Raw genomic sequence first — 20133 nt, 5'->3', positions numbered from 1 at the left:
TCCTAAAGGGGTCGCATCATGAAAAACAAGATGTTTCTTGCTCTTTTGATATAAAAGTGTTTAATGTAGGGATGTCCATGAGTAATCAACTAATCGAGTACTTGTTTCACACCAGCTAGACAACTATTAAAAACACTACTCGAATATCACACTGATTTTCTTTTGCGCATTTGCCTGCCGTGGGCAATGCTGAAAAATTATCCTGTATTCTCCCTCTGTACTTACCAAAAAAAAATTTAAATAAAAAGAAATATAAATTTCACATGTGTCATACTTATTTTCAACTGACATTTTAATTTACGAGTAATCAGTTACTAATTTTTTGTGGGTTAGCGTACTCGACTACATTGGAAATGCCATCACTAGTTTAATGCACTATGTAAACAAACGTAGGGGGGAATCACTAAGATTGAATTGCACCCCCTGATAGCTTTACTTGCGAGTGCAATCTGTGATTAGCACCCGATTTGCTAAAGGAATCATACAAATATGGTAACAGCGCAAATCAGCCAAAAATGTAAGTAAGGAATGCAGTTTGCATAGTGAAAATTCGTGATTCTACAATCTTTCATTATTGCAATAACCGATTCCACGACTCCACTGTGATCTAGGCACTTTTAAAATGCTTCACTATATAAAATAGCTGCAGCACTATTTCAGTGCATTTTGCAACTGGTTAAACTGGATTTCGCTACTGTTTAGGGTATTCACCAAATGGCGTAGGTCCTGTAGCTCAACTTCTATAGCAAGGCGCTAAAAACGACGAGGCTATGGGTTCGATCCCCAAGGGAACACAATATACACCGATCAGCCACAACATTAAAACCACCTGCCTAATATTGTGTAGGTCCCCCTCATGCCGCCAAAACAGAGCCAATAGCATTCTGAGATGATATTCTTCTCACCACAATTGTACAGAGTGGTTATCTGAGTTACCGTAGACTTTGTCAGTTTGAACCAGTCTGGCCATTCTCTGTTGACCTCTCTCATCAACAAGGCATTTCCATCCACAGAACTGCCACTCACTGGATGTTTTCTGTTTTTGGCACCATTTGGAGTAAATTCTAGAGACTGTTGTGTATGAAAATCCCAGGAGATCAGCAGTGACAGAAATACTCTAACCAGCCCATCTGGCACCAACAGTCATCCATGCGATTATCTAATCAGCCAATCTTGTGGCAGCAGTGCAGTGCATAAAATCATGCAGATATGGATCAGGAGCTTCAGTTAATGTTCACATTAACCACCACACCTCTATATTTAAGGGCTACACAAAAAATGGATCTGCCTATTGAAATTTGTCTGTTAAATAGTCACACCAGAATCTTGAGTATGCGTGTCAAAGCAAACTTTTTTTTTATATTGATTAGTAGAGAAGTAAATATAAAAAATCAATAAACCCTTCCGGAAACACAACAAAATAGCAAAAAGAATTATCAAACACCCGAAACGTGGAATCGTAAGAAAATAACAAAATAAAGCATACAGTGAGAATCATGAAAAGCTCATTGGAAACCCATTCTCAGAAAGATACAGTATATTGCAGTTTTCAAGTGTAACTAATAAATGTTAAAGCCACACAATTCCACATGAAAACATCAAATATACAATTTCATTAAAGCATGACTTATCTGACAAAGTCCAATGATGAATGAATGAGATAGGCCCAGTCTGATGAAGATGGAATGAAAACCGCACAATGATAACTCCAATCCCAAATGGTGAGTGAGGAAAAGTTCAAAATCCACTTTCATCCATATAATCCTTTCAGTCTCTTTGTTTCAAATAACTCCCTTGCTCATTCCTTTGTGTGTTTTCTACAAACTCCAAACAGAGAGCATATTAATACTCATTCAACGTTGAGTCAAGCATATTAAATTAAATTCACTTAACTTGCATACAGGTGAGCAGTGTTAGCAAAAGACAAGTTAAATATAAGTTTAACTCATTTAACCACATCTCCTTCCTAGCAGCCATGTGCGCTGCCAACACACCTCTGAATCAGCAGGTATAGCAGCCATAACTCTTTAACAAGTCTGAGTGTGTAAATGTTAGAGGCTTTCTAAAACAGTTCAACAGACAAAACAATTTCACATAAGTAGTCTTCATATGGGCCACCATTTATATGTGATCTCAGTGATTGATGCCAGATGGGCTGGGTTGTGTATTAATCACAGATTTTGAAAGTGCTGAAATTTGACACTCTATATACGTACTTTCTTGTCAAAATTAATTTATTTCCTTCTTATTAAACAAAACAATATGTAGCAATATAATGCTTTATTAACATTTTCCAAACAAATCCTTCCACAGTATAAAGATAGAAATACACTAAAATATCACAAAGTAACATTAAACGTTTCCAAAGTCTAAGTGGGAGTTTGACTAACTGAAAGAACTAGTCCCCACATAGGTTGCATATTCATTGTAATGGGCATTAAATCTCTTAAACTCTCATCCTCCACAATATTAATCTGCCGGTAGACTGTGGCTATCCACTTTGTTACAGCAATCGTGAAGCTGCATTTTATGATTCGCGTCAGAGTGCCAATTTCAACTCACCATAAAATGCGCTGCAAACAAACATGTTTCATCCTGCGTTTTAGTAATAGTTAAAAGTTTCCGTGCTTCTGTGGTAATTAAAATGCACCTTACATAGCCTGAAAAATACTTGATTTCTATCACAAGTCCCATCTGGGCTTGTTTTGAACATCAAATAGCACTCCATCTTTTTTATCACTGACAGGGAAGCATTGTCAGAGATTCATTTATTTATTGAGATAACAACCTCCGTAGCTCTATCATAGGAGAGAGCGTAACAGTCAACTAGCGTGTTATGACATTACCGCCCATAGAGTGTTTATGGGACCACTGTGTTTGCTAAACTTGTAGGCTTATCTTGGTAGAAGGGCCCTGGTGCTGTTGTGTGTCTGTTTGTGGCATGTACATCAGTGTAATAACTCTGGGTGGACACATTACAAAGGTTCCATCCTTCCCAACATGTGTATGTTGTATTACAGTTTTTCTCAGTCGCTTTGGCTCATTTTTTGAAACAGTCTTAACATTCTCTAAACTGTAAGTGCAATTGTCACATCTGTTTTATGGGACACCACAACTTTACTGCACGTCTGCAAAATGTAGTAACTCACCCAAAACATGTAATTCATGCTTCAAAATCTAGTCATTGTGTCAGTAAACTGGCCAATCCCACCAAAATGAAAAGTGTTTTTGTCATTATGTGAGCCATACTGGTAAAAATAGATGTTTTTTCACCATGGAAGTCAACCCTGGAAATGTTTGTTATACACAAATTTCATTTTTGTTCTACTTTTTTGTTGACACTGCTTACTGAACTATACAAGAATGTCAGTTTTCTCTAGCTGAATACTATTGTGTTTCACACTGAGCTTTTTAGATACTGATTTCAACAGTAGATAAAAGTTTACTGGGAAAGTCAATACTGTACAATACTGTAGTACACAGAAAAAGGATATGCACATTTGTATGTATACAGTACATTTATTTTTGTAGCAATGTGTTACATGTAAACAGAAATTTCACATTTGCATGTCCACTTTTACACATTTCTTACATGTAAGGTCAAATATAGTGAACAGAAAATTGCCACAAAATGACATTCATGCAAAAAAATAAAAAATAAAAAAATGAAAAAAACTTGCGGTAGTTCTGTAAAAAACAATAAATTGTACCTCCTCATAGTATGTAACGCTACAAGTTCCCATCTTCTTGGTGGATATCTTGTTGCTCCTGTTGGTCTGACCAGAGATTTAGCAGACATCACAAACATTCCATGTCATAGATATTTATGGAATATGCATGCATGTCTGACAGATTTTGATAATTGAATGGATCATTTTGCATGTGATGGCTCACACAATGAAAGAATGTTTAGAAGTTATGAAGAGTTTGACAATTTCATTGAGAATCAACTCATCAGTTTTGATCAGCAAGCCATGTGCATTTAGTTATTGTGCAAACTGTAGACAATCGTACTTACTCTTTTGCACACATGTGCCAAAACATGTACACTTTGCTTAAATGAATAAGAAATTCAAATCTGGTGTGAACAAGAATCTAATTGTTCAGAGATTTGAACTTAATGTTTTGAAAAAAATAATTCTCATTCAAGAATTGAGCCAAAGCGATTGAGAAAAACTGTAACGGTAAATGCGTTAATCGCGACTAAGAAAAATGAACGCATTATGCTTTTTAAATTAATCACATGTTAACGTGTTAATCCTGACAGCACTAATTTCTACATTTTTGTTAATAGTAAATTCACCTATTGAGAAATTGAATGGGATTTTTTTCCTAAATCAAACAGTCGCACCCTAAATTACATCTCCTTTCGTGCAAGAAACCTTGCTACAACAGTGTGGAAATGACTTTTAAACCTGACACAATATCCCCATGTTTGCTCTCGTCAAACATAGACAAAATTATTGTGGTTGAGTCCAATATAGAGTAGGAACAAGTTGTCTTGTGCTCATCTGATGTGTGTATGTGTGTGTGTTTGTTAGTTTGTGCAAGTGTCCAGTTGCATTCTTTCATATTTGCACATGCACACAAACACCCTAATAATGGTAGCACACATGCGCCTGAAATAGCCCTCTCTTACATAAGGAACACTGGTCTGTCCTGTCCTAGACCTAACAAATACACACACACTGTTCTGTCACACCTCTGTGAGGGCAAAAATATGCAAATATTTGGATGCATGTGTGTGTAAGAGTGTCTTCAGTTCACGGGCACATATGTGTATGTGTATGGTAGGACAGGACTAAAATAGGCAGGATCACATAATTCAAAAGTGACCTCAAAAGAGTGGCCTTTAGGTTAATTGAAGTGTTTGGGAATAAAGCAGAACACGTGTGAGATATACGAGTACAGGAAATGACAAACTAGGGGTAAGAGCTGCATGATTTGGAATAAATTAAGTCATATTTTGCTCATGTTCTGCTCATTACTCGTTAAGAGTATTTACACTTATTATTATTATTATTATTATTATTTTGAATATTAGAATTGTATTATACAATAGTAATATATTTCTGTCAACCCTCAAGCCTTCAGTCATTTGCATTTATGTTCTTGCATACAGGACATGTTTTGACATAAATGTCCTGTGATGCATGTACAGTACATACACTGTTGGACATTGTTAGTAGACAAAAAAACAAAAAACAACTAATGAGTCTGAAAAATGTTTTAACGAGACTACTTTCTAGATATCCACGGTGCTAAAAGTGCCCAAAGTTGAAGAAACACCCTGGTTTCTAGTTAAAGTAGACTGAGTTAGTTTAGATGTTTTGTTTGATTGCATGAGAGGCAGAGAGAGAGAAAGTTTAATCAGTTCATAATAAGAAAGAAACATGAGGGGTCCCGGTCATTTATTCTTTCTTTGTGTCATGTTTTTCAGCCTCTCATTTGCTCCTCCCTCATTCATCTGAACCCAGTGTTCAGTCTCGCCGCCCCTGCTGAAAGTTTACCTTTAACCTACATGAAGAAAATTCTCTCTTGCTGTCTTTCTCACCTCCTCCCTTACAGCTGGCAGTCTCCCCCCACCTCCCCCTCACTCTATTGTCTGCGGTTTCTCCACGTGCAGTTAGCACGCGGAGGAGTTCCCTGCAAGAATGTATACACTCACATGCATATGGAAATGCATACAGTCAGTGCAGTACAAAACTGACTGGCCAGAATGCCTCACAATAGTGACTCAAAAATCCCAGAGGTCATTCTGGCTTTTATATGATTGTGTTTATGGAATACTGACAAGGATAAATGTAAACACAGCAGGAATAAACAGGAACAAACATCGTTATCTGCCGGGCTCCATGCAGAGAAATGACTCATTGTTTCATGAAATCACGCGAGATTAACTATCAGCTGTTCGCTTGGGGTGACGCTTGCCTGCACATGGTTATCGTAGCCCTTTGTGCTGCCTCATGGGATTGGCAGGAGCTTTGGGGCGTGCTGATTGGGCAGAAGTGCTCTGGCCCCTCCCATTGGCTCAAGTAGCTCTGTTTGTGCTGGAACAGTAGAATACAGAGAGGAGGATGATGCCATAATGGAACTTAACAAGGAGAAACAGAATGTTCCCTTGCAAGAGTTCCAGATCTTAAAACCTTATTTTGTTTTTCACTTGATAAACATTTAAAGTTTAAGTATTTCAAAGGTGTTTTTTTTTTTGTTTTTTTAACAAAAGTTATTTTTAATTGTTCTTTAATTTTTTTGTTTCCCAAGTTTTGCACAAAAGAAATGAATAGTACTTTTCAGAAATGTGAGATGTATATCAGTGACCAAGAAGGAAACTGTTTTATTGTACATATGGCAGATAGCCCCCTCATGGTGGCCACGTTCTACTTTATTTTTGTAAACTCCCGACTATTGGACATGTTTGTAAAGAGGAGAGAACTTGTGTTTTAATTCAATCTTTCTACATAAACGTAGTCTTTTTACTGAGTGACATTGAACGAAGTAGAAGTGAGCCTTTAAATAAGTTTGCGAAATGAACTACACTGGTCGTGCTCGATGAGGACGACAAGGTTTGTTTGCAAAATGAACTACACTGGTCGCACTGTATGTTTCACACTGTAGATTTAGTAGTGGGGCAGCACTGCTGCTGAATTGCACTGTTAGATTTGATCATACGATGTTCCATCAGTGTCAGCGGAAAATTGCACACTCAGGAGCCGTTAACGGAACCGAAAGTCAGGAAAATCATACAGCTCCTGTATTTTAAAAATAAATTAAATAGGTTCTGATATAGGTTGGTCCTCCGTGTGCCACCAAAAGTGCGCTGACCCGCCGAGGCGTGGACCCTACAAGACCCCTGAAGGTGTGCTGTAGTATCTGGCACCAAGACATTAGCAGCATATCCTTCAAGTCCTGTAAGTTGCGAGGTGGAGCCACCATGGATCGGACTTGTTGGTCCAGCACATCCCACAGATGCTCAATCGGATTGATATTTGGAGGCCATGGCAACACCTTGAACTCTTCATCATGTTCCTTAATCCATTCCCGAACAATGTGTGCAGTGTGGCCTTGCGCATTATTCTGCTGAAAGAGGCCACTGCCATCAGGGAACACCATTGCCATGAAGGGGTGTACCTGGTCTGCAACAATGTTTAGGCAGGTGGCACATGTCAAATTGACGTCCACATGAATGGCCGGACACAGGGTTTCCCAACAGAACATTGCACAGAGCATCACACTCCCTCCACAGGCTTGTCCTCTTCCCACAGTGCATCCTGGTGCCATCACTTCCTCAGGTAAACGGCACATACGTACATGGCCATCCATGTGATTTAAAATAAAACGGGGCTCATCGGACCAGGCAAACTTCATCCACTGCTCCAAGGTCCAGTTCCGATGCTCGTGTGCCCATTGTAGGCGCTTTTGACGGTGGACAGGGTTCATCATGAGCACTCTGAGCGGTCTGCGGCTACACAGCCCCATACGCAGCAGGGTGCGATGCACTGTGTGTTGTGACACATTCCTCCCGTAACCATCATTAAAAAAATGTTGTGACTTGTGCCACAGTAGACCTTCTGTCGGTTCAGACCAGATGGGATAGCCTTTGTTGCCCTTTTGCATCGATGAACCTTGGGTGCCCAACACCCTGTCACCAGTTTGTGGTTTGTCCGTCCTCGGACCACTGTCGGTAGGTACTCACCACTGCTGACCGGGAGCACCCCACAAGCCATGCCGTTTCAGAGATGCTCTGACCCAGTCGTCTGGCCCTAACAATTTGGCCCATGTCTAAGTTGATCAGGTCTATACTCCTGCCCATTTCTCCTGCATTCAGTACGTTGACTACGATAACTGATTGTTCACTTACCATCTAATCCACCCAGACCTTGACATGTGCCCTTGTTAGGAAATAATGAATGTTATTTGATTCACCTGTGAGTGGTCATAATGTTTTGGCTCATCTGTGTATATTAGCTAGTTGGTTACCTTTAGCACCAGAGCTATGCTAAAATTGGCCCCCAATTACAAAAGCTTACAAATAACACAATGGAATAAAATAAATAATGGATTTATTAAAGTAAGAGACCATAAGACTCCTTGTCTTGTGTACTTTAAATAAATGTATCCTGCTGTGATGGGTTTAAGCATTTTCTATTCTAAATGAAAAAATATATATTTACTTTCCAACAGAAATTTACCACAGTTTTCTTTGGCTTCTATGTTTGTGCCATGGAGCACTTGTCCCATCTCCAGGGCTACATGGCATGGCTGGCCACAGTCATTCACCAGCCATGACTGTACCCGTACAACAAGGGCATAGATCAGGGCAGAGCTGTTGTATGGTGATACCATATGTCTATGAAAGCCACATTAGTTTGGTGGGCCTACGTCGTGATTCTTATATTCCAAAAGAAAAAGTGCTCTGAACGAGTCAAAAAATATTTTCTGTAAACAGATGATAAATGTTTAAAGGAATAGTTCACCCAAAAAGTATTTATTCAGCCTCCCATGACTTCCTGTCTTCTATTAAACACAAAATAAATTTTGCAGAATTTCCAGAGAGCTCTTTTCCATACTAGTGACATAGAATTTCCATTTTTAGGTGAACTGGTCCTTTAAATTAAAAATGATGAAACCTGCACAGTTCCTAGGAATTCATACATTTTTTATTCACCTACATTGGCCGCCATCGACCAATCAGATTTAAGCAGCTATTTGACAAGTTTAAAAAAGGCTTATCGAAACGAAACATGGTAGGTCTGTTTGTCTCTTGGTCCTAGAGGTCTGTGCAAAATGTTAAAAAAAAATTGCCGACCGGGAGGCGCTATCGCATTTTAATTGCATGTTAATTGATGTATATAGACCTGTTTTTCACAAAGAAACACGTTATTCATATATGATAGACCTCCTCTTTCTGAACAACTTTTCCTCAAGAACCATTGGTGTGAATCAAATCGTTCATTAAATATTTGAGAGTATTTAACAAAACTACCTTTTCTAACTAGTCCTTGGCTGTTCGCCCGATCAGAACCAAACCAGTGCAGGAAGATTATCTGGAGTCCCAATATTAGTAATTATTAAAAAAAAGTTTGAACTTTCGATTCATCATTGCAAATGTACACCAAAACGTATGTGGGGGCGTGTTCACTTTTACTAAAACAGTTATAACTCTTGAACGAAATGAGATTTTATCACCAAATTTGGTACACATATGTATAGGGCCATTCTGAGGACACACAAAATTGGCAGAACTCTGCCTCTTGGTGGCGCTATAATAGTTAAAATTCTAAAAATGGTTCTAACTGTGGAACCGTTGGTCCGATCGACTTGAAATTTTGCATGCAGTGTCTTTGTCCAAGTTGCCATCAAGTTCTTTGAGGTTAGACGCATATCTTGAAAAACATGGCCGCCATCGACAAAATCATCTTTTAGCAGCTATTTGAACTAGACCTAAGCTGTTCACCCATTCAGAACCAAATCAGTGCAGAAATGTTCTCTGAAATACCAATCTCAATAATTATCAAAAAAAGTTTGAACTTTCAATGCACCGTTGCAACAGTATGCCAAAATGTACAAAGTGACACAATCTGAGGACACATGAAAAAATTGGTACCTCTGCCTCTTGGTGGTGCTATAACAGTTACTGTTACATATGTACTTAAAGGCTTGAACCCGTTAATTGCTGCTTGAAACTGTATTGATATATTGTGTTTTGTTGAACACTATAAGTAAAGAAGTAATCTGGTTCCAAAGAAATGGGTCAGAGAATAGGTCCGCACAGAGTCCTGTTGTTTTCCTAGATTAAACTGGTCCAGTAGTCCAACAGTGTCTCCACCCATTTGGTTTGCAGGGTGTTATTTTAGCGACAAGGCAAGCATGGTGTGTAAACTTGCCATGTGAAAGCCAGCTGTCATGCACTGGCTAAAATGATCACCAGTATGGAACTGGAAAAGAAGGGTCATTCATCCATGCTCACCCAGTCACCAAAAGAGCCCTGTTGTAAAATGTGGTTTCTAAACTGTTGACAGATGGAGAGTAACGAAAATGTTCCTGGAATAGGCTTGAATGCATCAGGATTGTTTTTCACACAACCCTACCAAGAACTAAAGACATAAAAAGATTCTTTCTTTTTAGAGACTGTTGCGTGTCGTCCACCCTCTGGGTCATTCTTTGTATCCAGTGCCTTTTAAGCCTCATTTTAAAATTGCATCAGGAGAAGTTCAGGATTCCATCAGCTAGGATGAAATGACTGGTAACGGAATGTGGCATAACAGGGTTAAAGTAACAGCAGAATTTCTTTTTATTATTAACATTTGTATTTATTAAAACACAGAAAAACAAAACATAATTATAAATACACAAAATCAACTTTTAACACCCACTACCACCCCTCCTCCTCCCCAACCCCACCCCAAACCTCAACAAACATCCCTGTGGTCTTAGATGAACACATAAAATAATACAAAAACAAAAACCATACAACTAATAGAGGAAAAAAGAGAAAAAAAAAATAATAAAAAATACTATATATATATATATATATATATATATATATATATATATATATATACAAATATAAAAATCAAACACACTGACAATTACCCCTCTCTCTCCACTATTCCACCCGAGAACCCTCCAAGAATGCTAAATATCCACCCCATTTTCTTACAAACAAATCCGGTTTCCTTAGTCTTCTATAAGACCCCTCTTCTAAGGCTGCCACTCTCCCCATCTCCAAGCACCTATCCTGAAACGGGGGTGCTCCAACCGACTTCCAACCCCTCAAAATCACCAGCCTGGTGACCATAATACAGGTTAGGACCCAATCCTCCACATTGGTTTCTGCCTCATCTCCCAAAATACAGAGTCTGAGGCAAAATGAAACCTGAGTGCCCAAGACATCACATACAAAATTCTGAATTCTCAACCAAAACCCTTGGATCTTAACGCGCCCCCAAAATACATGGGTTATATCTGCATCCTCCGATTGGCATCGCCAGCAGGTAGGTGTGTCTTTAAGACCGAGCCTATACAGTCTAGAGGGGGTCCAATAGAATCTATGTAAAATCTTTAACTGAATAAGGCGAACCATTGCATCTCTAGATACAGACTTGACATTTTTCAGAATCTTAGTCCACACACCCTCCTCCAATACCAAATTCAAATCTTTCTCCCATAATCTCTTAATAGAAGTTAAAGCTCCATCCCCCATATTCTGAATTAACAGGGAGTAGTACACTGATGCCTCATGACCTTTTCCAAAAGCCGCAATCTCCTCTCCCAAAGTATCTGCCTCCTTAGGGGGGTGTGTGCTACTCCCAAAAATAGTACAAAGCAGGTGGCGCAATTGTAAATATCTGTAAAACTGAGGTCTGGGGATCCCAAAATGTTGAACCAAGTTTTCAAACGATCTCAACACTCCACTTTCATATAGGTCACCGAGTGTTTCAACCCCCTTCACAATCCACTCTGACCAGCAGAAAGGAGACTTGCCAATACATAATCTTGGGTTCTGCCATATGCTCGATGCAACATTTAAATAAGTGTCCAATTTAAACAATCTGGACACTTTAGTCCATACCGAGTGTAAATGCGAAATAACGGGGCGTAACTTAACTTTTCCGTTTAGTTTGATAGAGATGCTTTGTAATGGCGAAATAGGGGCAAGAACTGCCTGTTCAATAACAAACCAGGGAGGGGCTCTCTCAGGTGGAAGTGACCAATGAGCCAAATGTCTGAGACTGAACGCATAGTAATAAAACAAAATCTTGGGTAGGCCTAGCCCACCTTTGTCAATCGGCCTATGTAACTTATTAAAATGCAATCTGGGACGTTTACCATTCCAAATGAAGGACTTCGCTATGCTATCAAATTGCTTGAAATAAGAGAGGGGGACATCTACAGGGAGAGACTGTAGCAGGTAGTTACATTTTGGAATACAATTCATTTTAATAACATTAACCTTCCCAATCATAGATAAATGTAATGAAGCCCACCTGCCCACATCGCTCGAAAACCTTTTTATTAAAGGGTCAAAATTAACTCTAAATAAATCAGACAAATTTGCTGGGAATAAAATCCCCAAATACTTAATGCCCTGTATGGGCCATTGGAAGGCGCCTGGCTGGAAAGCCGTTACTGGACAGTACGCTGTCAGAGCCAAAGCTTCGGATTTACACCAATTAACTTTGTATCCTGAGAACTTGGAAAAGGAATTAATAATTCTGTGGAGGCAAGGCATAGATCTAGTAGGTTCAGAGACAAATAATAAAATATCATCTGCATAAAGCAGAAACTTATGTACCACACCTCCCGCCACCACCCCTGGAAAATCATCCTCCCCCCTTCTCGCAGCTGCTAATGCTTCCAGGGCAAGACAGAACAATGAAGGGGAAAGAGAGCAACCCTGCCGAGTGCCCCTATTCAGAGTAAAATAATCTGAAATTAATCCATTTGTTTGTACTGCTGCTACAGGGTGTCTATAAAGTAATTAATCCAACCAATAAATGTACTCCCGAACCCATACATTTCCAAAATCGTAAAAAGATAATCCCATTCTACCATAACAAACGTCTTTTCGGCGTCAAGTGAGATGGCAGCGACCGGAGACTGATCATTCACTACTGACCACATGGTATTGATGAGACGCCTGATGTTATCAGAAGAGCTGTGGCCCGAATAAATCCCACCTGATCTATATGTATAAGAGATGTCATAACCTTACTTAATCGGTTAGCTAAAATTTTTGACAATATTTTTATATCTATATTTTTTACATCGAATTGCAATGCAGCATGCAAGTTAATAAATTATTATATAAATATGTTTTTATAACAGTAGTTGCTGTTGTTGTTGTTAAAATTACACAAAAATAAATTTCTTAATAACTTGTAATTAAATTCCAAAAAATGATGATTAAAAAGTGTGCTGAGACCCTATCAAAAAGTGTTATTTATTTATTTATTTATTTATTCTCTCTATGATTCAGTGTATTTTTAATTTTTATTTAATCTGGTTCTTTTTAAGAGGATGCAAGTGTGAACACCCTTTCTTGAACAGTATTTCTGTTGGCAGTAAAGCATCATTGCCCATGACTTAATGTTGGTCAAAAGGAAACACTTACTAAGTTTTTATTTTATTTTCATGTTAATACTTATATTGCTTTTACAATGCAGTATTTTTTTAAATAATCAGAATTAGATTTTTTTTGGTCCAAACTGTTCAGCCTTATTATTGGTAAACTGTGAATTATCGGTTATCGGTTTCGGCCCAGAAATTCCATATTGGTGCCTCACTGCATGTAACTGTTTTGTAAGTTGCATTTTCTGCTGTCAAGTTAAGTTAGGTGGCAAATAGCACCTTTTTGTGTAAATTTACAACTAAACTTAAAACATAAGCATAATTATTTGTTAGTATTTTTTAAGCTTTTATGATTTCTCCGGAAAAATCCTTTTGATCACAAACTTTATTTTATTTTTTATTAAATGCTATAAAACATACACCCTTAAATCGGTGGAACAAGGGTGTGCAGTCAGGAATGGGACACTCTCTTGCCCTGTTGTCCCTGGTTTCTGACGCTCTCAAAACAATAGCCCCATTTGCTGGATGTTACAGACCTCAACTGCCATACAGATGCTTTCATTTGTGTCTCAAAGCTGTGGGTAAACCCACTCTGCTGTAGTGAATCTCACTTCTGTCTGGTTCTCAACAAATATGGAATAATTCTGAGAACAAACGAGTCCGCTGTGAACTTTTTGTTGTTCTCACAGTCCTGTGGTGTGTCTGCTCTTTTTACGCAATATAAAATGATTCACCTGCAGCTCAGGTTTTACTGAAGTGTTTATTACAAGAACAAATGTTTTGGCTATTATGAGGCCTCATTTAAATTGCCAGGTTTATTTTTACACATATGCACAATACTATTGGTATTCAATACTATTGTGCATGTCAAATCCCGCCCATTTTCTGAATTTTTCCAGAATTGACTCAGAATTGTATTTAATGCATTCAACATACGTTTCTGCATTCCATGCCATTACAGACAGCTGCTTTCTCATTAAGCTGTTGGTCAGGTATGTTTTGCTGCTGGTGCAATAGTGTGGCACATGTTTGTTTAGCCCAGTTTCAATAGCTGGTAAATAAGGCTTGTTTGCAATAGATAAACAGCGTTATCTTTCTTGGAATGGTGTGACTAGCTCTGTGTTTGGTTTTATAAAAAAAATAAAAAAAATTAAAGTACTTTATGGTACTTTTACAGACTTCAAAACTTGGTATTCTAAGGAGCAAAACATTAACTGAGCATAAAACAAAGTTTTCACACAAACAAATGGCAAACTTTCCTAGTATATATTGTGGATGAGTTTCACAAGTTGAGCATAATAGTAGGGTTCAGGAAGTTAAAAATGCCATTAATTTCTTTATAGAGAAATTGATTTTTAGCAATTATGTATAAACCTTTCAAGACTGTCTATGAGCTCCTGAAATTGTTAATTGGTGGTATATGCTTCTGTAAAAGCCTCGAGTCAGTGTATTTTCAACTTAATTTGAAGATAATGTGTTTAATTGCCAGATTCCCTGTAAAGAACTACACTACCCATAATCCTTAAACAAGATCCACCAATCAGAGAAGTCACTGTCCCCAATCATGGCAAAAGAGCTCGCCCACTTCCATAAGTAGACCAAAAGTGCTGTATATTAAGATCAAACAAACCATTAAACCAAAACAAAACAAATTTGCATTTGTCTAACACACAATAACAATTATGTTGTTTCAAAGAGAACAGGTGAGTCTTGAGGTGGCTTTAAAACATATTAATAGAAGTGGAGACCCAAACAGACAGAGGTAAACTATTCCACAGCCTTGGAAGCAACCGAAAAAAGCACAGTCAGCTTTGCATTTTAGATGTGACCAAGGGACAATGAGGAGCAGTTGATTGGTTAATTTGAGAGACATTTTGGCATGATGGAAACTGATGAGCTCAGAAATATAGCCAGGTGCGATTCCATGTAAAGTTTTAAAAACATATAACAATACTTAATATTGGATTCTGAATTTAACTGGTAACCAGTGGAGAGAGGCCAGTATAGGTGATATTTGGTCGTCCTTCCTGGTATTAGTCAAACTAGCTGCTGGCTAGACAGGGACAGCTAACTAATATGCAAATATAAGCACAGCAATAGTCAAGGTGAAATAAAATACTGTAAATGCATGTTACTTTCTCCAGGTCAGTAAATGAAAGGCAGAGTTTTGGCTTTGCAATGGCTCTAAAATGGAAGAAACTACTCTTCACAACAGCATTAATCTAATAAAATCTGAAAAAAATCAAACCCAGATTTTTAACATGAGTGTGGCTATTAACAGACAGGGGGCCTAGTCCGTTCATAATATCCAGTGCACATCCATTTTGACCGAAAATAATTTATTCTTATTTAAATGCAGAACGTTTTTAGCCCTCCAACATTTAACATCATGCAGACACTCAAAAAAGAGATTTAAAAGAGGGGTCATCACCGGACTTCAAAGGCAGATATATTGGAGTATCATCAGCATAACAATGAGAAGAAATGCCATGTTTTGAAATATTGTGCCTAGTGAAAGCATATGTAAAGGAAATAAAACTGGTCCCAAAATTGAACCTTGTGGAATTCCACATGTAGTTGATGCTGAAGATGATGAGAATTTTCCAGTTCTAGCAGAGAAAGTTCTATCTTGCAAGTAAAGGCCCAGATATATGCCTGGTCGACCGCGTTGCCTTTGTGAGTATAATATTCGGACCGCGAGTGAATATGAACATGTTTGACGCATGTCCACTACAACTTCTTTACGATACTCTTTTAGTACAGTCAATAGCCGGTGCATGCGTCAGCGAAGCCCAGAGCCGAGGACCACGTGCGTGGGTTAAGAAAATCTAGGCGGCGCGCGGTCAAGCCACGCGGCTGTGCTGATGACGCAATTTGCGTCACATACTGTGCGTGGAGCGATCCGCAATACGGACACCCGAAGTGTACTTTGGCCTTAAGAAGTAAACCACCTTAGGGCCATGACGTACCACGAATACCAACACACTGGTTGAGCCAGTCTATGAGAACAGCATGATTAATCATGTCAAAAGCTGTGTTGATATCCAATAAAATTAGTGCAACACAACTAACAGAATCTACTTTTAACAAGAGATCATTTGTTACCCTAAGGAGAGCTGACACTGTGCTGTGAGCTGGTCTAAAACACAACTGGAGGCGATCAAAGATATAATTTTTAGTTAAAACGTTTTAGTAATTTTTAGTCCATTGGATCTATACTTGGCTTTTTATAAAGCCAACAGATGATCTGATATTAAGTAGGCTTTGATGATCATAAACCAGATGGGAACAAACTATGTGAGTGAACAAACACACAAACAGCACGATACTAGACAGAACCGGTAGCACAGGTAACAAGGGTGACTGCATGCCAACACACACCTGGCACCATCTTCCCCACTGGGTTTGAAACATGTCTTTGTTTTTGTCTTTTTAGAAGCAGCCGAGGAGTTCTTCGAGTATGATGCTGAGGAGTTTCTCGTGTTCTTGATGCTCCTGATCACAGAAGGGCGGACTCCAGAATGTTCCATAAAGGGTCGGACCGAAGGGCTTCACTGCCCACCTGCCCAGTCAGCTATGCCTGTCCTCACCAAACATGAGTGTAGTGACAAAATACCACAGGTAGGTTACACCATTTCCCTCAACACCTTTATAATCTATCCACTTAAGCTACATCCATGCCGATTTAAAATGACTTGGAGCATCCTTATTGACTTAAGGGTGGTTGATTTAGTGCATGATATTTGTGTTGTTTTTCCCTCCTGAAAATTTTCAAAATTACCATTTAATACAGTAAACGGTATAAAAAGTTGAACAAAAAAGTTATCTTCTTTCTAATATAGTGTCGTCAGGCAAGGAGAACAAGGTCAGAAGTCATGTTGCTGTGGCGCAATCAGATCCCCATCATGATTGAAGTGATGCTTCTTCCTGACTGTTGCTATAGCGATGAAGGCCCTACCACAGACGGCACAGACCTAAATGACCCAGCAATAAAGCAAGATGCACTCTTACTGGAGAGATGGACATTACAACCAGTGCCCCGACAGTAAGACATACTCTTCACATAAAGTACTACTAATACTTTGCATTGTGGACACTTTCTTTCACACAAGTGTAGTGACAATTTTTACTAAGTTTGTTTTTGATATTTATTTCAGGAGTGGAGATCGCTTTATTGAGGAGAAAACCCTGCTTTTGGCAGTACGGTCCTATGTCTTTTTCTCACAGCTCAGCGCGTGGCTCAGTGCTTCTCATGGGCTTGTACCCAGAAACATCCTTTACAGGTAGCACACGCTAAACATGCAGGGTTTTGTTTCAAAGATAAGAAAGAATGATGACTCTGATGATGTTTAATTAGCCACAACAAATCAAGAACTGTAATTGTGGTGTACCTTAATAGCTCTGTTTGTAGGCCCAAAACCTATTGATCTGCCTTGCTGTCAGCTGTCTAGGTAGGCAGCTACCTTCTAAGGCAGCATCCTAACTTAAATAGAACCACGTAAGTGACAAATTTGGAACACTGTACACGGGCAGCAACTCTTAGTGTCACACAAATAGCTCTCCTCACATGAAGTGCAGGAGAAAATCAACTTGCAACTGATTCCAATAGAGTTTGATGTTAGCATGTCGCTATGCTAACAATATAATGCATTATTAAGCATAAATTACATAGCATACAAAAATATTGAATAAAGTAGTGCATTTTAATTTGATTCGTCCACTACCGTGGAAATGTTTCAATAAGCTTTTCACAATGCATTTTGGGATTTCCTTGATGGATACATGTGATGCTGCTTTAGATTATGGCCAAAACAAGGCATCGTTCACACTGAACGCAGTTTTGCCTTCGTTTGTGCTGTCAGAATTGTTTTTCTGTGTAAACATGCACTAGACTGACGTTTTTGACTGTTGCACAGTTGCACCGTGTCTGTCTTTTTTTTTTTTTTTTTTTTTTTTTTCAGTACCTCACACAGGGGTGCCCAGATTTTAAGACAATTGTCAAGTTAAAAGAACTTAAACTTTTAAAAACATGTCTCGAAACACCTTTATCCTGTTCTATTCCATGCACTGCATATAGCTTTTTTAACTCAAGAACTTGATCAATCTGAACGGTCCCTTAGAAGGCAGTTGCTGCTTTCCCTTAGGAACAGACTTTGTGTCAGAAACATGCTTATGAGGCCTTAAATTGTTGTCTAGGTATGTAGCTCACTAGATTTTAGAACATAGATTGTTGTTTGGAGGTGTGTGTCTATGTGTTTCCAAGTGTATTTTTATTTGCTTATAGCTCTTTTATGGTGTTTGCTGATCCCTTTTGGTGAACAAACTTTTTTGCTGTATTTTGCAGAATAAGTGCAGCTGATGAGGAACTGATATGGAACTTCTCGCAGACTCCCTCTGAACATGCCTTCCCTGTCCCAAACATATCGCACAATGTTGCTCTCAAAGTGCGGGTTCAGTCTTTGCCCCGCCAGCCCAAATACCCCATACTCAAATGTAGTATCCACTCAGGTCTAGCTTTCCTGGGCAAAAGAGGCTTGGAGCGTGGTGAGAGGATCAACCATGCTGGAGAGAACCACAGTTCCCTCCGTCTGCCAGGGTCTCCACTATTCTCCAGGCCTCTACGCCCTTCTCCACCTCCCCACAGCCCTCTTAACACCCGTAAATGTCCCCCTCACCCAGAGTCTCCTCACCCACCAGGAAAACCCGTCAAATGGTTGTACTCTCGGCTGAATGGAGGTGTGGAGGTCCCCCCTACAGAACAGTACAGCTCGTGTACTAATGGTGCTGAGAGCCCTAAGACGTCAAACATGGTGTCACCAGTTAGTGCTTTCAAATCACTGTCCCTCGCCGACACTTTAGCAAACCCCAGCCCGAGTCCCAGCTTCCTCTCAGGTGAAACCAACCCCCTCATTGGCTCCCTGCTCCAGGAGAGGCAGGAAGTCATCGCTCGCATTGCTCAGCGGCTAAATTTCTGCGACCCTACAGCTCCTCATCTCCCTGATGCCCTCTTCGCTTCTCACAAACCGCCAGGACACAAAGCACCCTGGAGCTCCTTGCAGGACAAGGAGCACATAAAGAAATCCAAAGAGTCCCTTTTCCCTGTTCCTCAAACTCATAATGGAACTGGCCCAGAAAACCCAGAGAGGAGCTGGTCTTCTCTCTATGACACCCCCTTGAGCCCTAGAAGCAGAAAGCGGCTTGACCAATTGGAACACGAATCAAAAACTTCCCCAAAACTGTCAACCTGTAAGCGTCTGGTACTAAGTGATCAGTCCGCTGAAGGTTCTATGATTGCAGATGCAGTTCAGGATATCTCAAGGTTGATTCAGGAGAGACTGCAACAGTCCTACAGTCTCCTAAATGTCACCTATAAATTAAAGTCCACTCAAACCGAACAGGTAGGCGCAAGCCATGGTGCCCATTCAGACGGCTTTGTTTCGCCACCAAGCCATGAGTCTTCTAGCATAACCAATGGTGAGGCAAGCACAAAGCCTCACATTTCTCAAGAAACAAAATGTTGTCAATCTCCTGACTCTAGTCATAGCCAGCAAGACTGTTCTTGTAGATCATTACATGTGGCCAGCCCAAAACTTGAAGAGCTCAGCGTCAACAAATCACAGCCGTTAATGACAAGTAATCACAAACAGAACACCAAAAGTGAGTCCTGGACCTCCTTGAAAGACCACACAAACTCTTATCAGGATAATGGGCTGACACTCACTGGATATTTGCAGCCTTCCAAGACACAAGAGTCAATCAAAGAGAAAGTAGCAGAGAAGCACGTCCAGGTTGGGTCCACCTGTCCTGAGAAGGATGAGAACCAGGAGCCCTGGGCATCTCTCTCTAGAACACCTGCCAACCTTATCCACAGCACCCCCAGTCCTTCCGTTGGTCCTACCCCAAGCAGTCATATGGTGAGTAGATATGTCTCTCTTACCTCACAATCTTTTTATATCTCATTTTTAGCCTTAAAGAAATATTCCACCCAAAAATGACAGTTCTCTCATCATGTACTCACGCTATCTCAAACTCGTATTTGACTTTCTTCTTCTGCGGAAC

At 39.5% G+C, this 20133-nt stretch overlaps 1 protein-coding gene across 3 annotated transcripts in view; it reads left to right on the top strand.

The window, feature by feature from the left end:
• LOC127456106 (protein FAM214A-like) overlaps positions 1-20133 on the top strand; it is a 56171-nt gene that overhangs the window by 27782 nt on the left and 8256 nt on the right. For 2 of the 3 annotated variants that reach the window (XM_051724437.1, XM_051724436.1), the window contains exons 2-5: positions 16511-16695; positions 16917-17119; positions 17232-17357; positions 18419-19988. In XM_051724437.1, the coding sequence (XP_051580397.1) occupies positions 16511-16695; positions 16917-17119; positions 17232-17357; positions 18419-19988 (2084 nt within the window). Of the gene's footprint in view, positions 1-16352; positions 16372-16510; positions 16696-16916; positions 17120-17231; positions 17358-18418; positions 19989-20133 lie in introns of those variants that run through there. The other variant, XM_051724438.1, reaches the window with a different exon arrangement.

Source organism: Myxocyprinus asiaticus, chromosome 18, assembly GCF_019703515.2.
Source record: "Myxocyprinus asiaticus isolate MX2 ecotype Aquarium Trade chromosome 18, UBuf_Myxa_2, whole genome shotgun sequence".
NCBI lineage: Eukaryota > Metazoa > Chordata > Actinopteri > Cypriniformes > Catostomidae > Myxocyprinus > Myxocyprinus asiaticus.
Note: the sequence above shows the minus strand (reverse complement) of the source record. Positions and strands in the feature narration are given on the sequence as shown.